The 18,864-nt window shown below is 43.1% G+C and overlaps 2 protein-coding genes across 7 annotated transcripts in view; both read left to right on the plus strand.

The window, feature by feature from the left end:
- Positions 1–3,815, plus strand: part of PALM2AKAP2 (PALM2 and AKAP2 fusion) — a 467,268-nt gene extending 463,453 nt beyond the window's left edge. For 4 of the 6 annotated variants that reach the window (XM_038770160.1, XM_038770164.1, XM_038770161.1 and 1 more), the window contains one exon: positions 108–3,815. In XM_038770160.1, coding sequence (XP_038626088.1) covers positions 108–200 — 93 coding nt within the window. In that variant the 3' untranslated portion in view covers positions 201–3,815. The remainder of the gene's footprint in view (positions 1–107) is intronic. The other 2 variants (XM_038770162.1, XM_038770163.1) reach the window with 2 other exon arrangements.
- Positions 598–18,864, plus strand: part of SLC46A2 (solute carrier family 46 member 2) — a 32,567-nt gene continuing 14,300 nt past the window's right edge. The window contains exons 1-2 of the mRNA XM_038770167.1: positions 598–681; positions 10,984–11,074. Coding sequence (XP_038626095.1) covers positions 11,028–11,074 — 47 coding nt within the window. The 5' untranslated portion in view covers positions 598–681; positions 10,984–11,027. The remainder of the gene's footprint in view (positions 682–10,983; positions 11,075–18,864) is intronic.

Consider the following 18,864-nt stretch of genomic DNA (forward strand, 5'->3'; position numbering starts at 1 on the left):
TGGTGAATAAACAAAGGGACAGATAGATACCTGGGTTCAAGTATTTTCTGAATAAAGATCACACAATAAAGGGCTGTTTTGTGTTTGTTGTTTTTTTCTCTCTTCAGGTCCTTGAGGCAACTCGGGTGAATCGCCGGAAGAGCGCATTGGCACTGCGCTGGGAGGCTGGAATATACGCCAATCAGGAGGACGATGAATAATCTCTACTCAACCAGAAGGCTTGTTTGGTGTTTCGAACATTAAGAACTCCCTTCCCCCCACCCCCATCCCCCAAAACAACCAAAAAAGTTTTAAAAAAAAACCTAAGGAAAAGTAAGCATTTTAATGGAGTATTTATTGATGTGTACACAAGCTCAATGATCCTTTATATAGGCCAGAAATACTGAAATATTCATTTATGGGCAAAGTTAAATTAAAAAGACAACTTACCCACCCAACTCTCATGTGCCCAGGAGAGAAAATTAAAGGAGAAACAATTTCTGTGACTGTAAGAGGGCATTGGAAGTGGGCCCCACTCAAAAGAAACAGATGTCACAAACGGACATCAGTGACAGAAGCAGCAGTAGGCATGGTGCAACAAGTCAGCGTGAAGGTCAGAGGAGTTGGCAGAAGGTGGAAAACCAAGCAAATCAAGCGCTTCCTTCTTACTGAACTTCCTGCCTCTCTTGGAGACAAGGAAAAGTAAGCAATCCGTGATGGGGCCCTATATATAGAGTACACATTGTGCAGGAACAATTTAGCATGGCACAAAGTATTCCTTTGGATCTGCCAACAGCTGCTTTGCCTTCATCCCAGTGCTCCATTAGGCTCGTCACACGAACCCCAGTTGACTCTAGCTAGCTGTAGAATAGAGGGGTTCTTTTTTAATGTTTGCAGGGAGGAAGGGGAAGGCCTCCTTTCTCTTAATTAAAATAAAACAATTTTACCTGGGGGCCATTACCACAATTGTACAATCCATACTTCAATCGGTTTATTTAGTCAAGTATCCCTGCTGTTACAAACCCAATTTGTCCTAAATTAGGAGATTGAAGAGAATGGGGAAAGGCCAGGCCAAATGGATTGCTTTAGTTTTAGGATCCTGTCTGTTCGTAGTATTAACTGCTTTCCAGTTCCTCAGAACGTATTTACATAGCTAAGTTTCTTAATATGAAAATCTTTATTTAGTGGGCAATGGCTATTTTTATGATGGGGAGGGATTCATTCATGTGTACAAATCTATTCACATTGAACTTCTTAGTTCAGAAAGTGAGGAGGAGGGGGGAGACAATTTAATTTTCAGTGGGGCATTAATTGAGACAAAGACTGACTGCTTTAGAAAGATGTAAGAAGTAAGAGCAAAGTGGTTATATGTTCAGAAGTACATTTTATACGGTAAAATAGGCTTTGGAGAAAGTATGGAAACAGAAGGCTTTGGGTTCTTGGAAAATGAAATAATTCAAGAAAGACAGAGTAGGTGGAGAGGGGCAGGGAGGGTAGGAGAAAGAAGAATGGAGGCGGAGGAAGATTATTTTTCTGTTCAACCAGTGTTTTCAGAACGATATATAGAATCTTAAGTCAGTGTGTAGGCTTGGAATCAGCTACAAATACTAAGAATCTATTGTGTGAGCATGTATAAAATATGTCTGTGCACATGGGTATGGGTGTGTGTGTGTGTGTGTGTGTGTGTATGTGTGTTGAAATTCTAGAATGACCACAGGACATGGGTGTAGAATCATTTTCTCCATAAGGTGTTTGCCAGCTATAGGAGTGAGAATTTCTTTTTTATGAAAAGGGATATAAAAGGCACTGAGTTGATGCAGTATTTGTAATATTACATTGACCCAATAATGGTATTTGCATGAGTCACAATTGCAAAGTATCGAGAGTTTTGTAACTTGACATTTAGGAGAGAATCGTGGTATTTATTCTTGTGCTTTGAATTCATATGTAGTATAGAGACTGCTGATTTTACTTTTTTTCATTTGCAACGATATAATAAGAGTATTGTACAACTGAGAACCATAATTTCTGGACTCGAATGTGTTAGATTTAGGCTGTGAGAAAAGCAGCTGCATTATTTCCTCATATCCATGATTTTTTTTTATTCCAACTGAAAACCTGACGCTGCTAAAAATCCACTTCACCTTGAATGTGTGTCACGCTTCTGACAGGTAATAATTTTGCTTCAGGTGTATGAAGGTGCAGCGACTTCTTGAAAAATTACTTCAGGCACATGGTGTGAGCAAAGTGGGGATAGATTAACAGAGGTATTTAAAGCTATCGATAATCATTTGAAGAACAGTAGAATTTGAAGCTGGTTTTTAGAGATGGTGGTCAAAATTTCTATGCAATCAGGAAGACCAAATGTATTATGTTTCTGTGGATCATGATTCTCTTTTCCCCCCTCAAATTTACTGAAGCCCACTGAATCCTCCAGCTTTGACAGGAACTCCAAAATCTGTGATGAGACTGGACAGTTGCTTTAGATTGGCTTACTTCAGATGGCATGTGCTTTGCTTTCTCAAGTGTTTGGTTTGGTTTAGGAAACCTATTTCCTGATCCTACTTTTGACAAAAAAAAACAACAGATGAAAGGGAAGATGCTAAGCAAATTTTACATAGTTTTAAAGTAATGCCCAAGTGAGTTGTGTGTTCTTCACGTGATGAGTTACTCAGAACTAGAAGTGCAGTAGGGTTTGCTGAATCAATGTCTTTATTCAGAGACAGAAGCTCAGGGATGATCTCGCTTGGAAAGTTGTAAATAATAACTCTTTTGGAAAATCTGGATTCCCTGAGCTTTTACATTCTCCCTCAGCATAAATGCACATTTCAGCGTCTATGGATTTAAGGAGTGAGGGGCAGTAACTGGATAGAAGGAACTTCCTTGCTTGGTATGTTCCAAATGAGAAGAATCCCCTTTTGCAAGCTTGGCCTCAGTTGCTCATTTTTGTGCTCTTGTGGATCCTCTTTCATCCCTCCTCAGGCTTCACACCTCTTCAAACACTGCAGCAAATTGCTATTACCAAATTCAGAAAACATACATTTTAATACAATCTGGGGAGGAAAGTACCCCACAATCCCGTCAGGCCAGTTACCATCAGAGCTGCTTCCCTACTAAACAACATTTTCTTATCCAGAAATTATGGAGATAAGGTATTACTGTCAGCAGCAGTAGGCTTGGGGGCTCTGGGTGTGCTTTGGAAACTTAATAATGTGCATATTACTTGCCTCTTTGATATAATTTGCATGCTGCCGAGATTAGGTGTCTCTCCCTCTCTCTCTCCATATGTATACACACACACACACACACACACATATACATATATATCTCTATATATCCCCACATACATGCATACACCCCCCCACACACATATATCTATCGTTATGCACACAAACACATATGAAACTCAATGAAGGACCACTCTCACAAAATTACCTGCCTCCACAGAAAAACTCCTTTCCTCAGCAAAAGGACAGATTCATTGCTGAAAAAAATAGCTTAAGCATTAGAGTTGGTTAATACATCCAGTGTTGGTTACAGTACTGATTTTCTGAACTATTATAATTGAACAAGCTACCAATTTTGGTTTTGTGTTGCTCCTTGGACTGCATTTTTTAAAAGGAGGAAAGGGGAAAAGCTATTATGCTCGTTTGACATCCCAACTGTGGCTGTGTTATGACCTCTCAACCCATCAATCTATATACTTGGCTTTCTATGTATGTAAACCACTTAAATGTTATTATCCCGCTTATGTTTTATAGTGACTGTGAGGCATATGATGCAAGTATATAATTATTTTCTCATTAAAACTGAAACCTGTGTTGTGTTTCTCTAAATCATGGCTACTGTTTAAATTGTAATTAACACACTTTACTGGTGGTATCATTTATCATCATGCTTTTTATTGAGCACTTTGTGCCAAGCATTGGATTAAGCACTAGGGTAACTCCAAGATAGTCAATTCAGAGCCCTCTGACCCTGTCCCTGTCCCACAAAGGGCTCTCAACCTAAGTGGACACCAGAATAGTAATAAATAATAAGTAAATAGAATTGTAAAGATGATTGCAAACAACAGTAAAACAAAATTAGTGATTCAACCATTGGAAACTAACATCATTAAGAAGCTAAAAGTGTCCTTTGAGGAAACATTTCACAGACTAGAGGCAAGAGTCGGGTGAAATAAACTGCTGCAACCTTCCTAGCACTCTAAGAGTTGGAAAGAAAGGCCTGGCTCCCATGTTGTCAGGCAGGAGCAGAAAGGCAGCCATTAAGCGGACCCTGACACACCCCAGAGCTCTAATTTGGAGATTCCAGCTACGTGGGTTCCAGCCTCTGGACCCCCTTGCTTCTGCAGGGGGTGGGGCTTGATGCAGTCCAGCGGAGGAAGGAGGAACCTGGAGCAAGCAGGTATTCTGGAGACTTCAACCACGTGAGTCTCCGCTTCTGCACCCCCTCTGCTTATGCAAGGGAGGAGGTTTGGCTCCCACCCTGTTGGGCAGATGGAGGGAGGCTGCCCTGGCCATCAGGCAACAACCCATGGACCACACAGCTCCAGATGATATGGAGATTCCAGCCACTTGGGTCTCAGATTCCATGCCCCTTTGCTTTGGCAGGGGACGGAGCTCGGCTCCTGCTCTGTCAGTCCGAAAAAGCGAGACTGCCCCTCCACCCCACAGATCTCTGAGTTTCAGATGGTTTGGAGACTCTAGCCATAGGAGTTCCAGCTTCTGCCCGCCCTCCTCTCCTGCCTGGGGCAATCTGTGGTGTCAGGCTGAAAGAAGGAGGCTGCCCTAGCCAATGGACCTCAGAGTGGTCTCACTCTGGGCCTTGTGGGCCAACTGCCCTGTGGACCTCGGAGCTCCTGTTGATCTGGAGACTCCAGCCACACGGTCTCAACTCCCTCTGCTCCTGCAAGGAGAGGGGCATGGCTCCCACTGTTGCGGGCAGGGGAGAGTAGGCTGCCCCGGCCGTTGGATGACTCGCCTGTGGACCTCAGAGTTCCAGGTGACATGGAGATACATGGGTTCCAGCTGCTCTACCCCCTCCACTTCTGTGGTGGGCAGGGGGCCGGCTCACCCGGTGTTGGGTGCCACCTTGTAGACTCCATGGGACCCGATGTTCTGGAGAGCCAGCCAGGTGGGTGTCAGCGCGCACACCTCTCCCGTGGAGGCAGAGTTAGGCTCCCACGGGATTGGGCAGGAGGAGGGAGGGTGGTAGCCCTAGCCATCAGGCCATCCCTCGCCAACTCTGGCGACTCTGGCCATGTCGGTCCCAGCTGCTGCCCGTCCTCTCCATAAGGCTGCAAGGAAGAAGATGAAGACAGCCTGGGGCTGTTGCTTTTGAAGAAGAAATGACCATTTCCTGTATAAAAGCAACAAAATAACACACCTGAAAATACAGAACATGGAATCGAAGTGTATGATTAAACGGCCAAACCTGGAGGCTGCGAGCCAATACTTCTGCCCTCTCACTTTCCTTTACAGAAACTTTTGTAATCCTGCCACCACTCGGGACCTTGGTTATCATCCCACTTGTAGTAAATTCTTCTTGTTCCAGTGCTTTGACATCCTAGAACCAAGGTGCTACGTACATATATTGGCAAACACTAATGCAGAATACATATTTCTTTAGCATCTGTGTTTGCTTCCTTGCCACTGGATTCTTGAATGTAGTTCCCTATGGTGTGTGTGTATTTGTGTATGTTTGCGCACGTGCCTAATCTCTCACTTTCTCTCTGTCACTCTCTCCAGCATGAAGCATCAGCAGTCCGGTAAACGGAGAGCCCAAGAACCTAAGAAATGCCATTATGGGCCATTCCAATGGTCCATCCAGTCCAGTATCCTGTTTCCAATAATAATAATAATAACAACAGTAATGGTATATAAGTGCTCACTTTATGCCAGGCATTGTACTAAGCACTGGGGTGGATGCAAGCAAATCGAGTTGGACACAGTTCCTGTCCCATGTGGGGCTTACAGTCTCAATCCCTATTTTGCAGATGAGGTAACTGGGGCACAGAGAAGTGAAGTGACTTGCCCACGGTTACACGGCAGACAAGTGGCAGAGCTGGGATTATAACCCATGACCTTCTGACTCCCAAGCCCGTGCTCTGTCCACTATGCCGTGACAGCAGGATGCTTGGAGAAGCCATGGAATAGCTACCCTCCTTGATATCCAGCCTCAGATTTATGGATGTACCTTCTAACATCTCTAACTTTGTCCCTCTCCGTCCCCACCTTTCCCTCTAGGAACCTACTGTGGATCATCTCTATCTTTAGCCAAACTTTTCTTGAACCAGCTGATGTTTGGGGCCTGCACAACTTCTGTGGTAACATTTCCTCATGCCCACCATCCAGTGAGTGGAAGGAGACTTTCCTCATTTGTTTGGAAACTAACTCCTTCACGCTTCAGTGGGGGCCCCTTTAGAGATGTGGTGGACCACACGTACATTTTCACCCAGCTCACACCTTCCAAAGTCCAAATTGAGCCTTCTGTATGAACCTTCTTGAATTCAAAGAAAATCTGGCCTTGGACGAATAGGAGAAGGAGCACTAACGCTCGAAGCAGCATAGCTGAAGAGATGAGCTCCAAAATCAGATGATTACCTAAGGCAACCTGAAAGTGAGGCTTTTTTTCTACCAAAACTGGCAAAGCTGAGTATGAAGATGACTAGGTGCTCAGGAAATAAGCCGGGAGCTTTTGTTTCCTCATTAGTAATCACTGCGGATGTTCCTCCATTCTTTTCAGTACCCACAATTCTATATAACTTGCACTGAAAGCATCCTGAAAGGACTCTGCAAAAAGGAAGAGTTGGGCAGAGTGGTGTGGAGTAAACACCAAAGGAGGATCCCATTATTCATTTCTACCCCATCACCCACTTTTCCAAAGGGAGCCATCTTAAAATGGCCACCTCCCTGAAATTACTAAAATTCATTGAGCTGGAGAAAGGGATCAACTTAGCAACTGTTACATTAAATGGGAATGTATTTTAAATGGCCATCCTTTTTCATGGATGCCTGAACTCCTGCTTCCAAATGCCTTTTAACTGTGGAGCTCCTAAGGTCTGAATTAAGGACCAGCCTGATTATAATATCATCATCATCATCATGATAATGGAACTTGTTAAGCCCTTAATATACCAAGCACTATTCTAAGCACTGGGGTAGATAAAAGATAATGAGGTCGGGCACAGTCTCTGTCCCACATAGGGATTGAATCCCTATTTTAAAGATGAGGAAACTGAGGCCCAGAGAAAATAAGTTTCCAAGGTCACACAGTGAAACCTGAAATCCGAGTTCACATCAACTGTGAAGCCCCAGTAAAAGTGAATTCAAATTCAGTCAATATCTCATTCCCTAGTCACAGATTTGGTAAAATATATCATTTTCCATCTCTAAACTTGCATTTATCATCGTGAAAATTAAATTGCACGATAAATTTGAAATAAAAGTTCTACCATGATTGAGGGAATCGAACAAACACACCCTTCTCTCTACATTGGTCTTTTTAGACACCCTTGTTTTGAGATGAAGAGCCCTGCCCTGGCTGTTGCCATTAGTACAAATGTTATCTGTAATAATTGACCCATTGCAACAGTGGCATCTCTAAAGAATATACTTTTCCTCACCCTGGATACTTTGAAGTTTCAGCTGTAAATAATCAAAGCTGTAATTGCTTTGAATTGTATATTTCATTGTATTATAAAATTATTTGTTTTACCCTGAAGACAATTTTCAGCCCCAGCAAATTTTCTCAAATATATTCAATAAGGGGTTTTTGTTGCCTTTGAGAGACCCCAAATGTAAAAAGCAACAATGTTTAAGCAGAGTAATCAGTATTTACTGAGCACTTAATGTGTGCAGAGAACTGTACTGGGTACTTGAGAGCACTTTTTTTTGAGCTTTGAAGGAGGGGAAAGCTGTGGTTTGATGGATTTGATAGGAGAGGGAGTTCCAAGTAGGGGGAAAGGCGAGAACAGTAAGTCAGACAACAGAGAGTTGTGAATGAGGTCAAGTTGGAAGTTCAGTTTGGCTAGACTAAAGAGAGAAAGCTAGGATGTAACAGGAGAAGAACAGATAGAAGGTATCTGGCAGAAAGCCTTAAATCCAATGGTAAGAAATGTTTTTGTGTACTGCGGAGAGAAAGGGGTAAGCACTGGAAGATTTGAGACAAGAATTGGTGCATTCTGAACTACATTTTCAGGTTATTTTATCAGCTGTATGACAGAGACTGAAGAGTGGAGAGGCTGGAGATAAATAAGGAGAACAATGCCATAATCCAGCCAGAAAGTGATGAAGCTTGAACCAGAATGGGTGACCATAAACCTGGGGAGAAAGGAGTGGATCAGTGAAATATTGTGGAGATAGAGCTAGCAGAATTTTCAGCAGAACTAAATGTGGAAGGTAAAGTACAGAAAGGAGTCGAAGATGACACCAGGTTCATCTGTTGTTGGATAGGAAGAATGATGATATTGCTGACCATGATAGGAAAGTTAGGAAGAGGTTTAGGAGAGAAGATGAGATGTGTTTATTGAGTTGAATGTGAAGGTATGTAATCCAGGTGGAAATGTTCTGGAGTCAGGAGGAGGAGGGATGAAGTTGTAAAGCAAGGCTGATGAGGTAAATTAGGCAGCCATCTGCATTGAGGTAATAGCTCAAACTACACAAGTGGATGAGCGCCCCAAGTGAATGATTATTGAGAGAGAAGAATAGAGCCCCATAGCAGGTTTCCTTCACAGTTAGAGCTTGAGGAGAAGATGAAGAACCAGCCAAGGAGATTGAGAAGGAGCAGTCAGAGAGGGAGGAAGGGAACAGGGATAGTATTGTGAAGGTAAAGCTAGGGTCAGAGAGTTTTTAGGAAGGAACTATCATGTCTTTGTGATTAACAAATCATGCTGGGCAACATTAATTTCCTTTGCGGATAGCGATGAACCACTTGGATGTAATCTATCTTGGCTTTCATAAGACTTTTGATTCCGTTTCATCAACAAACCAGGGCAGTGTGATCTGGATCATTCTACCACTACAGCAGATTTGAGGTTGTCCCACCAAGAGAACTCAGCAGTGACTATGTTGGTCTTTTTTTTAAAAAAAATGATATTTGTTTAGTGCATATTATGTGCCAGGCACTGTATTAAGTGCTGGAGTACATACAAGTTAGGTTGGATGTAGTCCCTGTCCCACTTGAGGCTCACGGAAATAATCTCCATTTTACAGATGAGGTAACTGAGGCCCAGAGAAGTTGTGACATGCCCAGGGTGGTCCTGAAGGATGTGATGAGTGATTTTCTGGGGTCAATTCTAATCTATATCTTCATTGGTGCAGGCATAGAGGAATCGAGAATGCGCTCATCCAAACTGATACTAAATTGGACAGGACTACTAAAACTTTAGGAGCAAAATTTAAAGCGGCTTGGTAAATCAAAATACTGGTCACATGAAGAATAATAATAATTGTAGTATTTGTTAAGCGCTTAACTATTAAGCACCTAGTGAGAAACAGCATGGCCTAATGGATAGAATACAGGTCTGGGAGTCAAGAGGACCGGGGTTCTAATCCTGACTCTGCTATGTGTCAGCTGGATGACGACGGGCAAGTCACTTCCCTTCTCTGTGCCTGTTACCTCATTTGTAAAATGGAGATTAAGACTGTGAGCCCCATGTGAGACACGGACTGTGTCCAAACTGATTAGCCTGTGTCTATTCCAGCCCTTAGTACAATGCCTGGCCCATAATAAGCACTTAACAAATGCCATTAAAATAAAGCATTGTTCTTCTAAGCACTGGGATAATGAGGTCAGACACAGTCCCGGCTCACATGGGGATCACAGTCCAAGTAGGAGAGAGAATAGGAATTGAATCCCCATTTTAGAGATTAGGAAACTGAGGGGAAAAAGAAGTGAAGTGACTTGCCCAAGATCACACTGCAGACAAGTGGCAGAGCCAGAATTAGAACCCAGGTCCTCTGACTACTAGGCCATGTTGCTCCTCTTATAAAACTGGATAACCTTGGATAAGAACCACTGCAAGGTTTAAAATCTAGGGGCAAAATCAATCAATCAATCAATCAATTGTATTTATTGAGCGCTTACTGTATGCTGAGCACTGTAGTAAGCGCTTGGGAAGTACAAGTTGGCAACATATAGAGACAGTCCCTACCCAACAGTGGGCTCACAGTCTAAAAGTTCACAGTTCACAAGTCCAGCTGTCTCAAAGTCACTTGAGGTGGAGTTCTGAAAATGAGCCACACCAGACACTTGGCACATGCCCACCTTTTCTACCTCTTGTCCAGGTCTATGGCATGTGGGCCTTAGAGACCCGACATACTGGAAAATGAAGTTGCCTATTTTCACGGAAATGTAATAAGCACTCTCGTTTTCTTGTCCTCCTGAGGAACAATCAGGAATGCAGTATTGCAATTGGCATATCCTAGTGGTGTGAAATTGTATTTATTTCAGTGTTCCCAAGACTTCGCAACATAGCAGAAGCAGACTCACAGGGATTTTAGATGGCTTAGAGGATAAAGCATGGGCCTGGGAGTCAGAAGGTCATGTATTCTAATCCCGGCTTTTCCATATGTCTGCTGTGTGACCTTGGGCAAGTCACGTCACTTCTCTGGGCCTCAGTTCCCTCATCTGTAAAATGGGGATTAAGATTGTGAACCCCATGTGGGACAGGGACTGCATCCAAAACCTGATTAACTTGTATCTACCCCAGTGCTTGGGACACGGTAGCGCTTAAGTACCATAATTATTATTATTTCTGATTTATCTGGAACTTTGATTTTTAAGAATCTAGCAGAAGGGTGTGGTGGCAAAGATGCTGAGTGAAGGAATAACTAATTCAGGACTAAAAATTCATTCACAATGTTACGGAGACTTGGCCAAGAAATAATTCACCTGGGAAATAACTGTTAGGGCAGTGATCAATATAGGCAGTCCTCAGCTTACAGCGTTTTAAGTTACAGTGAACAGTACTTATGTTTCTAAATTTATACCCTGTTTCAGCTTTACACGACGTCGGTTTCGACTTTACGACACTAGCCTCCATTATGACACTAGCTCCCTTTGCTGCCTACAGTACAGTTCTTCATCAGAGGTAAGATGGATGTGTTGACTTTACCCTAGTGACTCTTCCTGGTGATCAGATAACCCCCATCCTCTCACCTTCCCCTCCCCACCCCGTGGTCTCTCGTGCTCCGTACCCTTACCCCTCTTTAAACTTCCCCCCTCAAATTGTTTCCTCATTTCCCTGAGCTTCCAATATGCCCTCCCCTTCTCCCATGCCTCCAAATCTACCCCCAATCACTACAGTTCCCCCTCAGCCTCCCTTTCTCCTCCCCCGCCTGGTGTAAATTACACGGGGATGGAAGGGGTGGATTTCAGGGGGCTGGAGGGGGGAGGGTTTGGGGATGTGGGAGGTGGAGGGAAGGCCCAAGGAAGTCTCAAGGAAATAGGGAAACTATTTTAAATGTCATGAGCCGGAGGAGGTTTCAAGAGGATTAGGGTTGCGATGGAAGAAACCAGGAGTTGGAGGATGTTGAGAGGGAGTTACCCGATTGCCAGGCAAAGTCACCAGATCAGATCGACATGTCCATTTTATTTCCAGTGAAGCCAGCAAACCTACTGTGTAACCTCTTGGCGTAAATACATTATTCATCTATAATAGCCACAGTACCCTATTCCTCTTATTATCGTTGTCATTGTTTATTATGTTGGTTTTTGTGTGTTAATCATTTCGTATTTCTCCATGTGTTTTTCACCAAGCACTTCTGTCCCCCTCCACCTTTTATCCTTAAAATGTGAGCCAATTGAGGGCTAGGGATTGTGTTTAATTCTCACCAGGATATTTTTTTTTAATCTCCCAGTGCTTAATAAGTTCACACAGTCAGCACTTGATGAATAGTATTATCACCACCACTACTGCTAAAATTGAGTGATACACAATTCTGGGTAATTGTGGTCAAAATAGGCTATCCGACTTTGGTTCAGAAATCTATCCCCCTATTATAAATTGTTCCTCTGGGAAAATCAGTTCTGACCTAAAACATTTTGACATGATGCAGTTTTCAGGAGCAAATTATATCAAGAGTCTGAAGACTGCCAGTAATGTGCAGATTGGCCTATGTTTCTGGGTCAGGCAGGTTTGGATGAAAACAATTTAAATAACTTTCAGGACAGATAATAATAATAATAATAATAATAATAATAATAATAATAATTGCGGTATTTGTTAAGCGCTTACCATGTGCCAGACTCTGGGGTGGATACAACCAAATTTGGCTGGACAGTCTCTGTCTCACATAATAGAAAAGTAATAATTGTGGTATTTGTGAAGCGCTTACTGTGTGCCAGGCTCAGTACTAAGAGTTAGGGTAGATACAAGGTAATTGGGTTGGACGCAGTCCCTGTCCCACATAGGGCTCACAGTCTTAATCCCCATTTTACAGATGAGGTAAAGGAATTACAGTATCAGCCTCCTTGATGACCTCCCAGCCTCCTGTCTCTCCCCACTCCAGTCCATATTTCACTCTGCTGTCTAGATCATTTTCTCTATGAAAATGTTCAGGACATGTTTCCCTACTCCTCAAAAACTCCAGTGGTTGCCTATCCACCTCCACATCAAGCAAAAACTCCTCTCCATTGGCTTTAAAGCACTCAATCACCTTGCCCCCTGCTACCTCACCTCTCTACTCTCCTATAACCCAGCCCACACACTTTGCTCCTCTAATGCTCACCTTCTCACTGTGCCTTGATCTCATCTTACCTCGACCCCCTCACATACATCCTGCCTCTGGCCTGAAACGCCCTCCCTTCTCAAATCCGACAGACAATTATTCTCCCTTCCTTCCAAGCCTTATCTAAGGCACATCTCCTCCAAGAGGCCTTCCCTAAACCCCCCTTTCCTCTTCCCCCACTCCCTTCTATGTGGCCCTTGCTTGCTCCCTTTGTTCTTCCCCCCTTCCAGCCCCACAGCACTTAAGTACATATCTGTAATTTATTCATTTATATTAATGTCTATCTCCCCCGCTCTAGACTTGTAAGCATTGTGGGCATGTGTGTTTATTGTTGTATTGTTCACTTCCAAGTGCTTAGTACAGTGCTCTGCATGCAGTAAGTGCTCAATAAATGTGATTGAATGAATGAATGAACTGAGGCATGGAGAAGTTAAGTGACTCAATGCTTGGCACATAGTAAGTGCTTAACAAACACCATAATTATTACAGCGACAAGTGACGAAGCTGGGATTAGAACCCAGTTGCTTCTGACTCCCAGGCCCGTGCTCTACCACTAAGCCACACTTCTCCTGCTCGTGTACAGGTCCAATTTTTAAAATATCTGTTAATAGATATATCTATTAATAGATATATCTGTTAACAGATATTTTAAAAGGCATTATTGTTCAAACGATAAATAAAGCTGCTTTATCAAGTGAATATCAGTTCAGATGTGGGTCAGGGTTGGATTCTGGTGACTGACCTGCACATCCTTCAAGACTGTGAGCCCGTTGTTGGGTAGGGATTGCCTCTGTCTGTTGCCGAATTGTACTTTCCAAGCGCTTAGTACAGTGTTCTGCACACAGTAAGCGCTCAATAAATACGATTGAATGAATGAATCCTCACCAGAGGTATATTAGTCTGGTGATGTTTCATTAGGTGACCAGCAGAGGGCGCATAGTGCAACCTTGGCAAAGCGCCTTAACCCAACAAACTGACACAAAAATCTGAAGGGCCCCTGAATTCCTAGTGGCTGGAGATGTTTATTTTATTTATTTTTGGTGGTATTTGTTAAATGATTGCTATGTGCTAGGCACTGTACTAAACGCTGGGATAGATACAAGCTAATCAAATTGTTCGAAATCCCAACTGTGCATCCGGAGATGAGTCTGTAGCAGATTGGATACAGCCTCAAGTAGGTTTACAGTTTTGTGTGTTTGCTCACGTGTGTGTGTGTGTGTGTGTGTGTGTGTGTGTGTGTGTGTGTGAGAGAGAGAGAGAGAGAGAGAGAGAGAGGCACACACAATGATGTAAATGTAGATAGTTGTTTTTCTGGGTTATTGTGTAGTAACATTGCCACCTGGAGGATAATGGCGTTATTTGGAAATGGATTGCAATTTTCCCAGGCATTCAAGACAGTACTTGGGTCTGCATGGGGAGACCCTGCCTGTTTCGTATTAGCACAATATGACCTGGGTTGTTAGTGAAAGAAAAAAGCCAGAAAATCCTCCTTTTTGCCGTATATCAGCCCACTAGGACTGGAACATGGTCCATTCTTCTGTGGAGACAAGGTGAGGTCACCAGGAGTTGATGATGATGGTATTTGTTAAGCGCTTACTATGTGCCAAGCACTGTTCTTGGAGTTGTTTCCTTGAGGCCATCCTGCTGTTGGGATGTGGCTAGAGTCCTGCATTCCCACCATTACTCTACCTAGACTCTGAAGACCACCCTGAGGTCTCTCAGACTGGTAGCAGAGACAGGGGAGTGTACTAGGAAAATATAAATAGTAATGGTATTTGTTAAGTGCTTACTAAGTGCCAATCACCGTACTAAGCACTGGGTAAATACAGGATAATAGGTCCCACATGAGGCTCGCAGTCTAATAATTATGATATTCTTTAAGCACTTTTTATGAGCCAGGCACTGTACTAAGTGCTGGGGTGGATACAAGCAAGTCGGGTTGGACATAATCCCTGTCCCACCTGGGGCCCACAGTCTTAATTCCCATTTTACAGATGAGGAAACTGAAGCCCAGAGAAGTTAAGTGACTTGCCCAGTATGGAGCCAGGATTAGAGACTAGGTCCTCTGACTCTCGGGCCTGTGCTCTTTCCACTAGGCCATGCTGTTTCTCATGCACTTACAACAGAACTGGTAGATGTAATAATAATAATAATTATCGTATTCGTTAAGCGCTTACTATGTGTCAGGCACTGTTCTAAGCGCCGGGATATGTTCCCTTTCCATGAGGAGTTTACCTATTCAATCTAAAAGGCGACTGCCACTTAAGGCTGTCCCCTGGGTTTTAAAAGTTCTCTTGCTGTTATTGTTTATCTTTACCACTTCTGCAGCTCAGGGTCTCCTTGGCTTTTGACTGATTCTGAGCCTGCTGGCTCACTATGGACCCCTGAGCATCCCACCTGGGCTAAAAGGTGCTGGGATTCTCCTCAAAGGCACCAAAGACTCTGGAATGAGTCCAGCGGATCTGCCCCAGGAAGCCCTGGTCCAAATTATGGCCCCGAAGAAGACGCCCACTTCTGTCCAGACCCAAGGACATTCTGCAGACTTGAGCAATTAAGGATAGGACCTGCAACTCATCAGTGAAACAGGTTAGAAAAATGGATTAAGGAATGTTGCAAAGTAAGGAAGGAGAACAGATGGAGGGAATGACTTCCTGATTTAGCGAAAACAACAACAAGAAAGTTACATCTCTACATTACCAGCAGACCATGGTGGAGATTGGAGTTGGGGGGTTGGCTGAGGGGAGGGGAATGAGACAGCCTGGAGCCAAGCTCTGGGGAGATGGACTTTGATTTGGAAAGATCATGACAATAGAAAACATGTAGCCTGGTTTCTCTATTCTCTCCCCTGTTAATATACCTGTTTCAGAGCACAAATCAACCCTGAGTGTTGCTAGCTTGACCAGTATTAACACAATCTCCAAATCAGGCTTCTTAGTGTGGCAACACTCTTCTCCCTAAAGGTGACAATTTACTATTGTGACACAAAAGTATGCCAGCTTGCTGGCCTTCCGTCCTCTGGTGTTGTAACAGGCTCTGAGTAAGAGGGTCAGACTAAATCTGGAAGCTTTTCACAAAGGAAAAGTAGCCGTGGCCTCCATGAGAATAGCTGCTCCCTTTTCAGAATGAATAATAAGTAAATAAAGTAGTTGAACCTTAAGCTTTGGGAGTTAAAAGGAACTGGTGAGTAGAGATCACTTCCGTTTGTAAGAGGTCTTCAGAAAAGTCATTGAATGTTCAGAATCACTGAATGGTTTGCCTCTTAAAGCAAATGGCTGTGCTTGGATGTTAAACAATGAGTTCTGGGTTGGGGAGGAGGAAATTGGAACAGCTTCATTGTTGCACAGTTGAATTTCACTTCTGCCTTTTTCTAAAATGCCTACTGTCACCTGATAAATGAGCAATAATTGTATTAGTTCCGATTTCAGTGATAGTTTTGATAGTTTTTCTAATGACACCTTAGTGTCTCAAAGTTATTCTTCTGAGTTCTTCTGAACCTCCCCAGATCTGATCACCAAAAGGTCCACTTTCTAGTCATCTAGTCTGATAACATCCTGATGAGGAGAGGCTTCTCTTCAGTGGATTATGGCTTCATGTGAGGAACAAGTAGGAATTACCCAAATAACTGAGAAAGAAAAATACCATCATCAGTTCAATTACCTATAATTAAAATGTTTGGAAAAACTCTGATGAAATTTTAAAAGACAGTCCAGGTAATCGATATAATCCATCACATAGTAAATGCTTACACTGTACTAATATTAAGCTTTGCAAAGAATAAATGGACTGTTGATTAAAATGCAACCCTTGGCCCACAAGGGGCTTGCATTCTAAAGGGGGCTTGGGGGAGAGAGGTCAAACATGTGGAGAAAAGTCAACCAGGATTTCAAAATAAGCACTAGGCAGAAGCCAACAGTCCCAAAGTGAGATCCTCATCATACCAGGCAGGGCCATCCCAATACCTGTGGTCTCAGGATTGAAGGAAGTTGGGGAGATGGGGGTGGGGGCCTTTATTCTGGTGTTGGGAGAGAGGATGGAGGGGCTGCCCCAACAGAGCTTGTGACCCTGGAGGCCCATCTGTGAGGAGGATCTGAGGAGGATCTAGGCTTTAGCCCACTCTTGTGCTGGGCAGAACCTCTTCTCTTCTCTGCAGTGTGGGCAGGAAGACATCTCTGTGAAAGGGAATCTCTGCTGGAGATTTGTTCTTGTCAAATTTATGCACTTAGGTGTTTGGGGCTTATAAAGCGTGTTTTGATTCATTCCTCCTGTCTAACCTCACTCAGCGGCAATCTGTGTAAGCTGAAAGTAAAAGCCAAAGTGACATTGAGGTGATGCAGAAAGAACAGTTCGTATTTCTGCAGGATTTAGAATGAAAGTTACTTTAGTTTACTAAAGGAATTTGTTGCTGAAAGAAATGATTAAGCATCTGCTCTATACAAAGATGGCAAGTGCTTCTGACTAACGTGCGTGGATCTAGTTGGTTGTGTTCATTTTCATTACTTAAATGCTTCCATTGATCAGATAGGCCACTTTGATTCTCATAATTCCTGGGGATTGCAGTAAAACTTCTCTGATGTCAAGGGAGCCAGTTATAAGTATATAGCTCATTGTAACCAAGGTGTTGACTAATAATAATTGTAGTATTTGTTAAGTGCCTACTTTGTGCCCAGCACTGTAGTGAGCTCTGGGGTGGATGCGAGTTAATCAGGTAAGACAAAGTCCCTGTCCCATATCAGGATCAGAGTCTGCGGGGAGGGAGTTCAGGTATTTAATCTCCATTTTACAGATGAAGAAACTGAGGCACAGGGAAGTTGTCACTTGCCCAAGGTCACTCAGTAAGTAAGTGGTGGAGAAGAGAGGATTAGAACTTTCCACTAGGTCATGCTGCTTCTTTTGACTCAACATAGCATTTAATGCTTTGGGGGAAGATATTTATAAAGTTGTGAGAGATTTTGAGAGTTCAGCTGGTCCAGCCTCCCGCTTCCAGGCAGGTGAATGATGAACCCATTCAGGACAGGTCGCTGACTATTATTTTCTTAAGGATCTCTGGGGTTGGAGACTTCTCAGCCTTTTTTGGTAGACAGATCCAATCTGTTCTTGCCTGGAAGGTCAGTAAGTTCTGCCTTAGGAGATAATGCTGTGACATTTTCTTCTTTTGCCTAAATGGAGTGCAGGGTGAGAGTTGGAGTCAGTCAGCTGTGCTCTTTTCCAACCTTCCCCTTGGAGAAAGGTCTCATCCGTTTGGCCCTTTTTTGTTTCTTAAATCTCCACTTCTTCGATTGTTCAGAGCAATTCATTCATTCAGTCGTATTTATTGAGAGCTTACTATGTGCAGAGCACTGTACTAAGCGCTTGGAAAGTATAATTCAGCAATAAAGAGAGACAATCCCTGCACACACCGGGCTTACGGTCTAGAAGCAATCAATGGTATTTACTGAGCACTTACTGTGCGCAGAACACTATCCTAAATGCAGATGCTGTTTGAGGGGCCAACAGTGATTGTGCATTAGATGGTAATTCACTTAGCTGTAGTTGAAATCGAATCATTTTATTGGCATGGTGGAGTCCTAGAGCAGTGACTGTGTAAGTTAGTATACCAAATCTATGTGCCCATGTATTACTTCTGATTCTGACTAGTTAATGGACAAATATTCATTCATTCATTCAATCATATTTATTGAGTGCTTACTGTGTGCAGAGCACTGTACTAAGTGCTTGGGAAGTACAAGTCGGCAACATATAGGGACGGTCCCTACCCAACAATGGGCTCACAGTCTAGAAGGGGGAGTCAGACAACAAAACATGTAGACAGATGAACAAAACATATGAAAAGTGCCACCCCTTTCTTCCCCTTCCCTGAAATATATGATGAGAGTCTCTATTTGAGCCAAAGTATCCTTAAATTCTCAGAAATAGAAACATTGATCAAATAGTTTTATATTTTAAACTGCTAAGATGTCTAGGCTATTTTCCTTCATGGTCACTGAGTCTGTATTTTAGTAGGAAGAGTAGCCGAGGGCCCTGATCCCTGAAAGGGAATCTGAGACTCTTTGGGAGTCCCAAGATAGGTATTCAGGAGTCCTGCCTTGTGGAAGACATGCCCAAATTTCAAGAACACAGCCAGACACCCTCAAAATGGTGTCTGATGGCTCAG

This window comes from Tachyglossus aculeatus, chromosome X3 (assembly GCF_015852505.1).
Source record: "Tachyglossus aculeatus isolate mTacAcu1 chromosome X3, mTacAcu1.pri, whole genome shotgun sequence".
Lineage (NCBI taxonomy): Eukaryota > Metazoa > Chordata > Mammalia > Monotremata > Tachyglossidae > Tachyglossus > Tachyglossus aculeatus.